Source organism: Podarcis erhardii (assembly GCF_964252035.2).
Source record: "Podarcis erhardii genome assembly, chromosome: 14".
Classification (NCBI taxonomy): Eukaryota; Metazoa; Chordata; class Lepidosauria; order Squamata; family Lacertidae; genus Podarcis; species Podarcis erhardii.
In genome coordinates this window covers 50,915,338-50,930,581 of record NC_138503.1, presented here as the reverse complement: position 1 = coordinate 50,930,581, position 15,244 = coordinate 50,915,338, and the positions used below count along the sequence as shown (strand labels likewise).

The following is a 15,244-nucleotide window of genomic DNA, read 5'->3' as shown; positions in this document are numbered from 1 at the left end:
CCACCTGGGGCTGAAAGAAGATAGATCTACTGAGAGTCCCATTGTCTGCTCTTCAAAGATGTCTGTGTGGGAGAGATGCTGGCTGCTGTTCTAAGGACAGTAAGGCTGGCTTTTCCCACATTAGATCAGCACACTTATAATGTGGACCCCACAAAATTCTCCTCCAACCCTAGTAATGGCCATCAGGATCTAAGCCACTCCCTTTGTCCTTCCAGATGTTGTTGGACTACAGCTCTCGTCATCCCTGACCACAAGCCATGGGCATTGGAATCCAACAACATCTGGAGAGCCACAGGTTCCCCATCTAAGCAAACGTGTGTCCTTTGATACCGACAGTGCTATATCTGACCATGTGCTGACCCTGATCACACCATTTGACCCAAACATTTGGAATCGGCTCGCCTCTCCTTCGTTATCTCAAGGTCCTTCTGCACCCAGAGTTTTTGGTTTGAAATGGTTGTGACTTTCAAGACTAGATTTTGTGCATACACCTGAGAAGCCTGACAGAGGATTGTGTGCCTTGCATTTTGTTTCATGCATCAGCTTTGTTTCCTAGGCTGCCCTTTCTGTGTGTCGACATTCCAGAAGAAACTGGTGGTCTCTCTGTGAGGCAGCTTTGCCGTTTTCAGAGACAGCTGCGCATAGACAGTTAACTCCTGACATTTAGAAAAATCTTAGAATCTAAAGCAAGAGGCAAAAACCAAAGGATTTTCCTGCTAAAAGGTCAAAACTGTGGGTTTGTGTGCTTTTTTTCCAAATAAAAGAAGGGAAGGATGTTTTAACATTGGTTTGTTGGTCTGTGACAAGATCTAAGCCTGCTAAAGTGGAGATTAGAAAATACAGACCATGGCAGGGCAATGGAAATGGCCAGCAGCGGGAGGATGTTGTGAAGTGAGGGAAAAGGTTAAGAAAATGCAACAAGGGGGTTGCTTTGAAAAGAGTGCCTTTGTGATACAGTGCACCAGGTAATTCTCCTGGGCAAACCCCACTGAATCTGCCTGGCCCTGTTTAATGCCATCCCAGCTAGTGTCCTTCATCATAACCCTTGGAAGTTAACTCCATCAGGGGATCACGTATTGCTCAAATTCCTTTTATTGTGTCTTTCCTAAAGCAAACTGCACAATCTCCATACCTCTGTTTGTAAAAAAGCAACTCCAGGGGTGCTGTGATCCAAATCAGGACCATGGCACGGGGGGAAAGGGGAGCGGGTTAACCCTTCACAAAAATACACACCCCAGTTCCCCTGGTGATTTTTCTATAAATAGCAGCTTTGGGGAGAAATGCTTCAATTTTGGATGGGGATGTGGCGTATGTATGAGGAAAGTGTTAAAAAAATAACCATAGTGTGAGGAAAGTGTTAAAACTGCCCCCACCCTCAAAAAATTGTGCTCAGTGCCCCCCTTGCAGCTGCATTCTATAAAGAGAAGGATGTGGGGGATCCCAGGCATGATATTCAAATGCACTTTCACACACACACACACACACACACACACACACACACAAACCCAGCACTCTTCTCTCTGTTAATGGTTAAGAATGAAGCGCCCCTTTCTGTTCTCTCAAATGAGGTTCAGAAGGTTACATTTTCTAAATCTCCACCAACGTGGCATACTTGTCATTCCAGTTGTAAGTCACGCGACACTCACATGCTCTGGAGTCGTGTATGTTTCATTGCCGAGTGACAACACTGATCCTCCTTTGTGTTTCGCATGTCGCCGCGTTGTCTTTCGAGATGTTGGCATGACCCTGCCAGTCGGATGCAGCAACCTCTCAACACGGAGGGCTTAAAGGGAAAAAATGTGATGCAGCATCTGACACCCGTCTGCACTGGATGTGCGCTTGACTTCCCACTTGGCTTGGGTCAGGGAGGAGGGCGAGACTTGCTGTGCGTTGACAGCTAGGAAAGCTGTTCAGGCTTGTCGGAAGAGCTCCGCTGCACCACAGGGGGATGAAGAAGCAGAGATGGAAAGGTGGGATGAGTTAGACTCTTGGACAGCGGTAGCCACACCGATGCCCTCCAGAAGTTGGACTACAAGTCCCATCAGCCCCTTTGTCAGCATTGCCAATGGTCAGGGATGCTTGGAGTTGGTACCCTTTCTCTAGGCTGTTTGATTCCACCTCAGTTGAGTGGTAAAGCTTTTCTTGGCTGGGCACCACTTAAGGTGGGAAGGCAGAGGCTCACATCGAATATCTCTTGTGCAAACAAGGAAACAAAATGAGATAGAAAATGGGTGTGGCAGGGAGAAGGCTAGTCCGGGTGCCTCTTTATGGCATCCTAGTTTTCTGTGCACAATGTTCTCTCCCCCCAAAAAACAACTTATGGTGAGAATTACAAGAAAATACAAATTTTCACCTGCAGACTGAAATGGTACAGTCCAGGAAAAACTTCATTCCTTGATTCTATTGATTGTAGATACTGGCTCTATTCCTGTACTCAGAGGGACAAACCAAGCAACAGCACCTCTGTCACTGCCACCCCTAGACATCCTTACAGGGCTGTGAGGTCCAGAACTACATAGAGTTGATCTCTTTGGCAAAATGACCAATCGGTCTTAAGATTGGTGGATCACTACAAGGTTGTGGCTAGACATGGGTGATGTGTTGATATATCACCTGAGATCGGTTTGGTGGCCAGAGCGCAATGGCTCCTTCACCCAGCGGTATTTCCCTCCTGAGTCAGGAATGGTGGTGGTTTCACCCACGATATATCACCAGGTGAAGGCGCCATTGCACTCTGGCCCTCACACCGAGAGACGAATGAGCCGCGAGGCACCAGAGCCAATGCAGCTCGTTCTTCCTTCAGCATGCCTGGCATTGGCAGAGGAAGGACTCCCTATGCTGCTGGCGCCTGAAGGAACAAACTGCATCAGCCCTGACCCCACAAGATGCTGGGATGAAACCACTGCCGCTCCTACCAAAGTATTGCACTTGGGCAAAAAAATGAGAGGCACAAATACAAGATGGGTGACACCTGGCTTGAGAGCAGTACATGTGAAAAGGATCTAGGAGTCTTGGTTGACCACAAACTTGACATGAGCCAACAGTGTGACGCGGCAGCTAAAAAAGCCAATGCAATTCTGGGCTGCATCAATAGGAGTATAGCATCTAGATCAAGGGAAGTAATAGTGCCACTGTATTCTGCTCTGGTCAGACCTCACCTGGAGTACTGTGTCCAGTTCTGGGCACCACAGTTCAAGAAGGACACTGACAAACTGGAACGTGTCCAGAGGAGGGCAACCAAAATGGTCAAAGGCCTGGAAACGATGCCTTATGAGGAACGGCTAAGGGAGCTGGGCATGTTTAGCCTGGAGAAGAGGAGGTTAAGGGGTGATATGATAGCCATGTTCAAATATATAAAAGGATGTCACATAGAGGAGGGAGAAAGGTTGTTTTCTGCTGCTCCAGAGAAGCGGACACGGAGCAATGGTTCCAAACTACAAGAAAGAAGATTCCACCTAAACATTAGGAAGAACTTCCTGAGAGTAAGAGCTGTTTGACAGTGGAATTTGCTGCCAAGGAGTGTGGTGGAGTCTCCTTCTTTGGAGGTCTTTAAGTAGAGGCTTGACAACCATATGTCAGGAGTGCTCTGATGGTGTTTCCTGCTTGGCAGGGGGTTGGACTCGATGGCCCTTGGGGTCTCTTCCAACTCTAGGATTCTATGGTTTCAGCCCAGTGTCTTGTGGGGCTGGGCCCGATGCAGTTTGTTCCCCCCTCTGCTGGTGATACATTGCAATGTTGAAAAGCTGATATCGCCCAGCACTAGTTGTGACCTGATCTAAGATGGGTTGCAACAGCATCACCAGCACAACAGAAATGTTTGGTAGGTCGCCAAATATCTGTTTCGAATATAGGTGGCTTCCAGGTCTGTAGTGACTGAAGAGTAATCTCGACCAAGTCACCTGTGTCTGCTTGTATTGGAGTTTCTTTGTGTAGGCCATGTGCCAGTGGCGTAGCGTGGGTTGTCAGCACCCGGGGCAAGGCAAGTAATTTGCGCCCCCTAACCCGTGGATTTGCGCCCCCTAACCCGTGGATTTGCGCCCCCTAACCCGTGGATTTGCCCTAACCCCAGATGTTGCGCCCGGTGCGGCCGGCCCCCCCTGCACCCCCCACGCTACGCCACTGCCATGTGCAGACATTACTTCCCCCCATGTTGGTCTGGTGACATTGGAGGATGTACAGAGGAGACAGGTGCACTTATGTTCTCTCTGTGTATAGGCAGGACCAGGACCAGGTACCATCCAAACCAGCCAGAGAAACTAGCCGTCATTAGAGGAGAGGACACAGAGAATGAATGGGCTGGAAAGTTTATTGTGCAGCTAAGAGAGAAAGGGCAGTTGGATCATGGGCCACTCCCTTCTCTCAAGCAACCATTACCCCAGCGGCGTAGCGTGGGTTGTCAGCACCCGGGGCAAGGCAAGTAATTTGCGCCCCCCCTAACCCGGGGCAAGGCAAGTAATTTGCGCCCCCTAACCCGGGGCAAAGCAAGTAATTTGTGCCCCTAACCCCTAACCTGCCGCCACTGCCAGCTTCTTCTTGCTGCTGCCTGGGCTGGGGTATTTACGGTAAGGTAGCCACGGCGGCAGCAGCGGGTCCGTGTCAGGTGATCTGAGGCGAGTTGCCGCTGCTGCCCAAATGACGCCACTTGCCCGGAGGAGGAGGGCAGAGAGGCGAGGAAAATGCAACATAGCCCAGCAGCTGCAGCGGCGGCGGGGGGGGGGGGGGGAGGGGGCTGCCTGACGCGCCCTCCGCCGCCCTGACGCGCGGGGACAGCGGCGAGCGCTGAGAGCCGCTGCCTGCCGGACGCCTTCAGCCCGGACGCGCGCACAGCTCATCGGTTCCGCGAGACGCGGGGCTCTGCTACAGCCTGCACCCGAGGCTCTTCGACGACTCCGGAGGCGGCGAGCGCCCCCCCCCCAGATGTTGTGCCCGGTCCGGCCGGCCCCCCCTGCACCCCCCATGCTACGCCACTGTATTACCCACCACTGAGCTTTTGGCCCCTCGGCAACCTTCCTCTCCTTCAACGGCAGGTAGATGGAGTGGAATGAAAGCCGAAAGGCACTATTTCCGAAGCAACTGGCTCACTCAGCGACTGAGAGCTGGTGCTCTGCTGTATCCGTAGCACAAGCCTTCCAAAAGGAATATATATTAAAAAATATAAAGCCCTGAATAATTTACCAATATCCAGTGTTAAAAGGAAGATTGATGGTGTTTTCCTTCTCTCCGAAGACAGCTAATCTTGTCTCATGCAGAAAAGCAAAGGCAGCTAAAGCCTCTTCTCTCCAAGGGGATGCCAGGACATGGCACCATCACGGGCTGCAAATACACACACACACACACACACACACACACACACACACACACTGCCCTGCCACACAGGCAGAAAGCCAGCTCTGGATTTACAACCAGTGTGTCAGAAGAAGTACAGGCTGGAAATGCCAAGGAGGGAGTGCAATTCAGTGGGGAATGCCTGCTGTCTGTGCAAAAGGTTCCAGGATCCCTTCCTGGCATCTCCAATAGAAAGGATCTTGGGCTGCAGGGCCAGGAGAGACCCTTGAAGCTAGAGGGGGGATCACTTGACTTTAAGAAAATGATAAACTGAAAATATAGTTTTGCCAAGCAGTAGACAGCATTGTGTGTGGACATGTGTCAAAATTGCTTATCAAGAATTTTCATGTGTTGGGTTCATATGGCTTCTTGAATAATGGAAAGGCTGTTTGCATGATCAGGCGTGTAACACATTTGCGCAATTTACCATTTTACATCATTCAGTTGGGTTTCGCTTGTCATTGGCAGCTTCAAGGAACTTTGTCCCCAGCCCATAAAAAGCCCATTCAGCCATCATTGAGGTTTTCATAGAATCATAGAGTTGTAGAATTGTAGAGTTGGAAGGGACCCTGAGGGTCATCTATTCCAAACCCCTGCAAGGCAGGAATCTCAGCTAAAGCATCCATGGCGGATGGCCAGCCAACCACTGCTCAAAAACCTCCAAGGAAAGAGAGCCCAGCACTTCCTGACAGTAAGAGCTGTTTGGCAGTGGAATTTGCTGCCAAGGAGTGTGGTGGAGTCTCCTTCTTTGGAGGTCTTTAAGCAGAGGCTTGACGACCATATGTCAGGAGTGCTCTGATGGTGTTTCCTGCTCAGCAAGGGGTTGGACTCGATGGCCCTTGTAGTCTCTTCCAACTCTATGATTCTATGACCTCCCAAGGGAGTCCGTCCCACTGTCAGTCAGCTCTCACTGTTCTTTCTGATGTTTCCTGATGGAGGTTCTTCCTGGTGTTTGCTCCCCCCCCTCCACTGCCTATGCACTTTTGAGCCTATTTCCATCAACCCGCGGCCCTCCCAACATCGTTGTGGGACTCCAGTGCTGATCAGCTCCAACCAGCATGCCCAATGGTCAGGGATAGTGGGAGCTGCTGCAGTCCTTCATGCATGGGGTGGGGGCACAGGCTCCCCAACCAAGGAAGGAAGGAAGGCGAGATTCGGCACCTAATACTATCCTTGGGGGTGGCGGGGAGTTAGGGGCAATCCGGCCACCACCCCATCCACAGACATTATATTGGAAGGCAATTGGGCAATTTCAGAGCACACAAAATTGAGTTGTATCCAACTATTTTCTACTCTGAGTTGACCCATTTAAATTAATGGACATGAGACCCAGTGCTTTTTTCCTAGAAAAATAGTTGCCGGTACCAGTGGCGTAGCGTGGGTTGTCAGCACCCGGGGCAAGGCAAGTAATTTGCGCCCCCTAACCCATGGATTTGCGCCCCCTAACCCGTGGATTTGCGCCCCCCTAACCCTAACCCCCAGATGTTGCGCCCGGTGCAGCCGGCCCCCCCCTGCACCCCCCACGCTACGCCACTGGCCAGTACTCACCATGAAGTTAATACAGTAATTGTTACACTTTTTAACAAGCAAACAAGAGGTGCTGGTACTGCGTACCTTGAGTACCCCCTGAAAAAAAAAGCACTGGACATGACTAATTTGGGAAAATTAATTTCAGTGGATCTACTCTGGGTAGAACTTAGCTGGATACAAGCCATTCTTCAAAGGTTTTGGAGGAGGGTTATCAAGGCAATGGTCAACTCTTCTTTGATTTAAATAAAGGACCTGTAGCCACCATCTGGGCATGGAATTATAGAATTGTAGAGTTTGAAAGGACCACAAGAGTCATCTAGTCCAGCCGCCTGCAATGCCAGATTAAAGGTCTCCTCTTTCTTCCCCCACCCTCTAATAAAGTCGCATTCTGGGACATTCTGGGTTTTTTAAACTGCCTGTAGGTTTGGAGCTAGGATAGTGTTAAAGGTGGAGAGGATTCACACATCCCCTGTGAACCTTGGAATACCTTGTGCCCCTGAAATACCCTTAGTTTTGAGAGGGACCAAATTTCCCTGAGTTTTGAGCTGGAATTTCTTGCCTGAGACCTTACTGCTCAGTGCTCCTTTCCTTGTGGGGTCCAGCTTCTCTGGCCCACTTTCCACTTGAGTCATTTCACCCTCCAAATACCTCTTTCCACAATGGTTTGCCTGCTGGGCTACCCTTGGCAAGTCTTCTGTGTGCAAGCAAGGGTCCGTCAGCAGCTCTGCCTCTCTGCCCTCAAAATCCCCCCTTCAGCCTTGCTCTGCTCTAGCAGGATGGATGGTGGTGGCTTCCTGGGTTGGCAGCAAAGGAAAGGTACATTTGAACTGGGCCTGGGGACCCTTGCTAATGGCTGTTTGGGTATTGCCACCTCAAGAAAGCACAAAATCAGGATGCATTTTTCACATACTGTTTCTGATGTGAGGCTTAAATGCATGAAGCAGCTCTGTGGTTGCTTTTGAACAAGATGCCTTCCTGATTAAAAAAAACAACAACTCATCAAAACCGACTTGGGTGTATATGCCGCTGAGCTGTTTAGAAATCTAATGGAAGTAGTGAAGGTTGAATTATCAGATCTTCGGGAAGAACGAGGGGAGGGGGCTGAAGGGCTAAGACCATCAATCTTTCATGGGGACAGGGGATAGAGCTGTTTGTATATTCCAATCCCATTGAGACTGGGTTTTTTGATAGATTACCTTCAGTGGCGCTGCTTTTTCTGCACACGTTAACTCAACAGCCGCTTTCAAGTTTGTTTTCAAAACGTTCTCAACATTCTTCCCACTGCTCGGCAATTCATTATTCATCTGAGGCTTGCGCAAGGGAGCATTGTTCAGAGATTTTGGAAATGCAGAATCTTAATAATGGCCCAATTAAATTGTGTGTTGAACACCTGCCCAGCAGTAGATAACACTACCTTGATTAGAATAAGATATGCTGTAGGAGTCTCTGCAGCGAGGGTGCTGGAATGTGCTGGCGTCCTGGGAGAACAACACTGGCAGTCATGAATTAACAGCTTTGCTTCCCTTCTCCCACCCACCCTCCTCTTGTTTCCCCCCTACAGGCATCCAGAGCCCCCCATGCGAAGATGCAGCTACTGGAAACTGAGTTTTCACGGACAGTCCAAGAGCTGATCGACCTCCACCTTCTGCAGCAGGACAGCATCCCAGCCTTCCTCAGTGCTGTCACCCTCGACCTCTTCAGTCGCCAGACCGTGGCCTAGTCCTGCGTTGGCTGTTCTGTTTCTTCTCACCTAAGTTGAAATTTTCCAGTTTCTGCCTTTAATGGTTTCTCAAAGAAGGGGCCAAAGAGATCTCTCCACCCCACTCTTCTTACACATATTGGATCGTTGTGGCCAATGATAGCTAGGGAATGGGGGACAACATCCTCTCCCCCCCAAAAAAATACATTTATGAGGTTTCAGAGGGGTTATGGAGAGCCCCTGCTGGCTGGGCACCCAAGCCAGAGAGAATGATTGTCTGGTTGCAGCCCATCTTGTTAGCTGGTAAAGGACAAATGCAAATAAGTGTCCTGTGATCATTCAGGTTTCTTTAATATCCGGACCCCTGAGCACACGTCCTGCTCTGAGGCTGTCCTTTCTCTCCCTTTGGCCCCAAGGCTTCTCTGACAGTATCTGAAATCCAAGGACTGGGAGGGAATGCTTTGTGCTGATTTAGTCTGCAGTAGAAGATTGAGATTTTGACCTTTACCTTGTGCCGGATGAGTCCTCCTCACCTTCTGTTAATTGCTCTTCCTGTACCCTTTCAAGACAGGGGTTCTATGAATAAAGTGTCACTTTTATATCAACTGTGCAGTTTACATGGAAGCCTGCAGTTCTCACTTGCAACCTGACACTCGATTCTAGGGCTGTTTTGACAATGAGACCTGGATGCGCTCCAGAGTTTGGCTCCCCAAGAATGAACACAGGTAACAGTGATGAATCAGAAGCAGAATTTTATTATGTCAAAAAAGGAAATTGGCTTATTATCTCAAAAGTAAATTGGCACATTTACTAAAAACATTAAACGCAATCAGCAAATAACACATCAATACTAGGCTGAGCTTGGGAGAATTAAAACCAGTACAAGAATTATTGTTAGAAGCAATCCTAGGAACACATACAAAAACTAGGAGAAATTGGATGAATGGGGTGGAGAGGAGATTTGACTGAGGGGGTAAAAGTGGTACTGGAGAGGGGGAAATGGAGGCTGATTGTAGCGGCATGTTGGTAGAAAGAGAATGAGGATGTCAAGTGACTAAGCAAGGTCTGGGTGGTGATTTTAAGGTGCTTTGGGAAAGGTTTCAGGGCAAGCAGTTGAAAGAGTTTGGGGCAAGATGAATAAAGAGAGCAGGTCCCCCCAAGAAAGAGGGAGCCTTGAAAGATGTTTGCGAAATGCCTTCTTGAAATGCATCTTATTCTGCTATCCAGGCAAGATGAGGGAAAGTGATTAACACATCTTCGGGGCTCTTCCGGCAAGAACCTCAAATCATGGAAAATTACTTGGTCAGTTATTGTGATTTGTGTGAAAGGAAAGAGTGACATTTTGGAGGCCTTTCCTTGGCTGAACTCCTCTAGAAGGTAGTCTGATGCTCTTCTGTTTATTTTAAAATTTACAAATGAGAAGGAAGGAAGGAAGGAAGGAAGGGCAGAGATTTACCATAAAAGGAGGCAATGGATTTACCAGATGCTCTTGCTACTCAGCTTCCTCAGACATGTGAGCATGACCTCCTGTAACGGAGTCTCTCTTGAGGCCTCACCAGGCCAAAATCAAAACTTCCTTCTGCTGTGCAGGCCAATGTAGCAAGAGCTGGATTTTTTTGGGGGGGGGGCTTTATAACCCACGGGTGCTCTACACGCCTTCATTTCCACGGTGCAGCTGCTGCTTCTCTTCTGCAGCATCACAGCTCTCGCTGTGATAAAGGATGATGGATGGCGCTGCTCAGCCTGCTATTACCACACAAAGAGAAGGGCGCCATTCTCACCAGCACACAGCAAGCCCATCATTTTTCTAGAGGCATCTTATTAGGGTCAGTTATGAAGCCAGCTCGCCCTGTTAACCTGCCAAGGTCTCTTCTGCCTGTCCTTTTTGAAAATTCAGAGCAAAACAAAACATGGCCGTCGGCAAAATAATTGGAAGGTTGGCAATAGTTTGTTTACTTAAACATTTCTTCAATATTTTTCTAAAGATTATAATTCTGGTGTTGTTTGCAGTAGCCTATAAAGCAGCGGTAATAAAACACAGCTGATGACAGTGAAAAGTAGCGCTGAAAACAACTGCAGTCGGCAAAGGTAATACATCAAGTTAGTGGCTCCTATTGCATTCTGTCACAGCCAGGCCAAGGCTGTGGGTGGCCATCCCCGTTGCCTAGAGTGCTACATGTGTTTTATTTCTTTTTAGCTACTGTGAATGTTAATCGGAATATTTTTAAATAGCTGCTTTTTAACACTTTTTTATCAATAATTTCCGTGTTTTGTATTTTTAGAGGTTTCCTTACAATCAAGCGATATCGGAATTGTTAACGTAAGGTTGGAGGGTTCATAGAATCATAGAATCATAGAATCATAGAGTTGGAAGAGACCCCAAGGGCCATCGAGTCCAACCCCCTGCCAAGCAGGAAACACCATCAGAGCACTCCTGACATAGGGTTGTCAAGCCTCTGCTTAAAGACCTCCAAAGAAGGAGACTCCACCACACTCCTTGGCAGCAAATTCCACTGTCAAACAGCTCTTACTGTCAGGAAGTTCTTCCTAATGTTTAGGTGGAATCTTCTTTCTTGTAGTTTGGATCCATTGCTCCGTGTCCGCTTCTCTGGAGCAGCAGAAAACAACCTTTCTCCCTCCTCTATGTGACATCCTTTTATATATTTGAACATGGCTATCATATCACCCCTTAACCTCCTCTTCTCCAGGCTAAACATGCCCAGCTCCCTTAGCCATTCCTCGTAAGGCATCGTTTCCAGGCCTTTGACCATTTGGGTTGCCCTCCTCTGGACACGTTCCAGTTTGTCAGTGTCCTTCTTGAACTGTGGTGCCCAGAACTGGACACAGTACTCCAGGTGAGGTCTGACCAGAGCAGAATACAGTGGCACTATTACTTCCCTTGATCTAGATGCTATACTCCTATTGATGCAGCCCAGAATTGCATTGGCTTTTTTAGCTGCCGCGTCACACTGTTGGCTCATGTCAAGTTTGTGGTCAACCAAGACTCCTAGATCCTTTTCACATGTACTGCTCTCAAGCCAGGTGTCACCCATCTTGTATTTGTGCCTCTCATTTTTTTTGCCCAAGTGCAAAAAAATTCTTCAGCCCAACACCCCCTGTGCTATGGAACTAAGGGAAGCTTGAGCTGGAAGCTGTGGAAGCTGAACCGAGTGTGTTGCAGACAGAAAAATCCTGCTCTCAGGCAAAGGCAAGCCAGGATCCTAGTACCCTTCCCAAGCTTGGCTGATCAGGGGCAGGTCACAGTCCTGGCAGTGCAGACACTTCCTACTACCTGCCAACCAGAGAGCTGGTGTTGCATGGTGTCATTCCCTCCTGCAAGTTGGGCCCTGAAGCCTGATCATCCACAGTCCCAGGTAGCCTAGCTTAGCACCCTGAGACCACAAGGTTCCTGGTTCACCTGCCGTGGCCTATTCTATTTGATGATGAGTTGGCTCCGAGCAAATTCATTTGTATTGCAAACCGGTGCTACAATCCTTTGTTTCCAATAAGGGAATCTGGGAAACTTAAGCTGGAGCTACCATTGCTGCTCTACTGTCCTCTTCTGAGATTGGCATGAAGAGCAGTTGCCATCACAGACACCACAGCATCGCCTGGAGCGTGGCTCTAGGGAGCCAGTGTAGCAATTTGTTTGGAACAATCGCCAACAGGAAAAGTTTCCTCCCCTCTCTCTCCCTCTTGGCCGCTCTGAGTGGCGGTGTGAAGATGGATTGCCTGGCATTCTGTGCCAGGGGAACACTTCCTGATTCGTATGCACAACGTGGCATCGAGAGCCGCCTTCATCAGTCATGGGGAAAATGAATCGTGACGTCAGCCACGCGCAGCTCCTCGGCCGACACAATGGCAGAGCCTCAGCTGCCTCTTGAAAAATCATTCCACAGGCTTCTTACTGGAGAAACGAAGTAATTAATAAATTGACAATAAACCCACTATCTTGGCTAAACAGAGGTGGGGGGCGGGCAGGCAAAAGCTGCCTTGGAAATTGACTGGCGGTGGTTGGAGCCTGCCCATCAGGCAGCAGATTCCCAAAATGTTCATTGATGATAAACTGAATTCAATAAATATAGAAATAGACCTTTTCCAGCTTTATGAGGAAAGCTGCTTGGGGGGCGGGGGCACATCAGTCTATATATATCAATCACTTCCGAACGTTTTATCTAAAGACGAGGTGGGACTTTGAATGGATGGGGCTCAAAAGGGGGACTCTCCCCGCACACTCCCCACTTTAGATTACTGCCTAGAATCTTGACCAGGATCACTCCATGGTGCAACATTTTGTCGCACACCCCACTTGTTCTTTCTTAAAAAGCCATCTTTATCTAGGTGCCGCCGTCACCCCATCCCGCTCTGTTGCGGCTTACGTGTCGCAGAGAAGAAGGTGGGAAGGTACCAGTTATTGCCAGGCTTAAATCTGCTCAGCTTGGTAAGGCAAGTTGAGCCTCATTCCCTGCAGTATCCTCTGTCACCAAGCAGCATGAACCTGTGAGGAGGAGGTAACCACAAACTGATCATTTAGGACTGTCACATGTCTATTAGTCGCTTCCATCTCCAGAGGCATCAATTGCTGTAGAGAGTCGATTTAGTTTCTGCTCTGATGTGGTACCTACAAGTAGAGGCACCCTTATTTCTGCTTCCTTCTTGATCCCTTGCTCTGGGTATTTGAAAGACAGTGTCACATTTTGTGTTCCTTCTTAGAATGATCCTCTCCACTAAGGGGGTGGCAAGGGCTGGAAAGCCGTAGCTTCATCTCCAGACAACTAAAGCCTTATTTTTATTCACCCTTGCATATTTTTTCTATACCCAGAGGAGAGGGGATAGGGAGTAGGATGGGGGGCAGATTGCAGAAAGCCTTTAATTCCAGCTTGTTTTGTACTTTTCATCTCTTCTTGGGGTCAGCACTGGGAGCAAATTTAATCCGGCAAAATGGCCAACCCTTCTCCCCCCCCCCCCATGTTTAGGAAGAAGCTTCCTTTTATAGCTTCTCTGCTGTGCCTGGACGAGTTTAAGAGCCAGGTTTTTGGCTACAGAAGTACACTCTGCTTATGGAGCTTAATGCCCATTTGCAGAGTCAGGCCACAACATGCTTTTGTAGACAGAGAAGCCACCCAAAGTGCTGGCTGATCCGCAAGTTGGGAGCCGGGGCCACAGATTAATTTAAGCCTCAGTTGCTTCCTGGAATCCGTCTGGCGAAAGAGGAGGATAAGGGTCCACAGCAGCAAAGCTGAGCTCCAGAAAAAGCTGCCAGCTCAAATTAAATCCCTGACATGGGCTGCAGCACAGAGAGCAGAAGGTGGCGGATTCCAGGAATCTTGCTGAGGCTTCAAACTGGAGTTGAGTAGGTTTGGAAATAATGAGTTTTTAAGGAGCTGGTCCATTTGAATCTTGGCTTGACTCATAGATCAGTCTGGCCCCTTCCAAACTGCTCAGTCCCTTTCCCAAAGTCTGCAGTCTTTCCTAATATTGTTTTAAATTGTTCTACACACCCTGTTTGACTAAGTGGCTTCTTGGTTCTTCTGAATAAAGATATAACATAAAATACATCTTGCTTCCATTGCTGGACTCTGTTAGAGCTGCTGGAGCCAGCACAAGACATTTTGCTGCCTGAGGCAGGATAGCAAATGAGCCCCTGCCCCCCCCCCAGACAGAAAATCCCATGTCTGGCTTTCCCAGGGAGTAAAAATATAACCAATAACTCACAGTTGGCTGTCCTTCCGTGACACTCTGAACCAGCTGCCTTAAGGCAGCTCCCTCCCTTTGCCTAATGACTTGACTGGCCATGACAATCGCATGGCTTGGGCCCAGAATACCTGACCGGGTGCTAAGATCCTCAGGTGAGCTCCATCTCCCAGTCCCTTCAACATCAGAAGCATGGTTGGTGATGACATGAGAGAGACACTTTTCTGTGTTAAAATCGTGTTTACGGAAGACAGTCTTACTTGGCTACGAGTGATCGCCAAAGAAGAATTGTGGAATTCCCTCCCAAGAGAGGTTCGAGACGAACTAAGACCTTCCTCTTCAGACAGGTCTTTGGAAACTAAGGTGCAGGTGGTGCTGATCGCAGGGCTACTCTCAGAGCAAACTGCATTTTGAATGCTGGTTCTAAATGTACTCTGATGTGTTTTAAATAGTGTTTTTAACTAGTTTGCATTTTATAATGTTTTTACAACAGGGGCCAAATGCCCTCGATGAAAAATTTGTATCATTCTCCTGACTTATAATAAAAGGGGATAGGAATGATCCACAAAACTATCAGCCACTTAGCTTGTTAGGCATCTCCTCAAAGTTATAAGCACAACGTCTCCTTCAAAATCTATCAGACTGGTTGCAAAGTAACAACATTATCCATAAGGAACAAGCAAGATTCAGAGGAGGACACAGTTCCATTGATCAGTATTTTGCTCTGAAAGAAAATATACTAAGAACATTAAGGATAATTCTTATGTGGCCTTTATTGATCGTTCAGCTGCTTTCGACTGTTAATTGGAATAGACTGTGGGAGACATTTCAAATTGCCAGCATTGACTGTAAACCTCTGCTGTTGATCCAAGAACCATACAGCAACACAGAAATGAGAGTCAGAGTAGGTTTAAATGGTGGTATGACTGATGCTTTAAAATGCCACGAGGAGCGAAGCAAGGTTGCATTCTGGCTCCCACTCTCTTTAACTTTTAT

At 48.2% G+C, this 15,244-nt stretch overlaps 1 protein-coding gene across 1 annotated transcript in view; it reads left to right on the top strand.

The window, feature by feature from the left end:
* Positions 1–9,159, top strand: part of MAD1L1 (mitotic arrest deficient 1 like 1) — a 458,859-nt gene extending 449,700 nt beyond the window's left edge. Inside the window, exon 18 of the mRNA XM_081839735.1 lies at positions 8,417–9,159. Coding sequence (XP_081695861.1) covers positions 8,417–8,575 — 159 coding nt within the window. The 3' untranslated portion in view covers positions 8,576–9,159. The remainder of the gene's footprint in view (positions 1–8,416) is intronic.
* Positions 9,160–15,244: the final 6,085 nt, after the last annotated feature.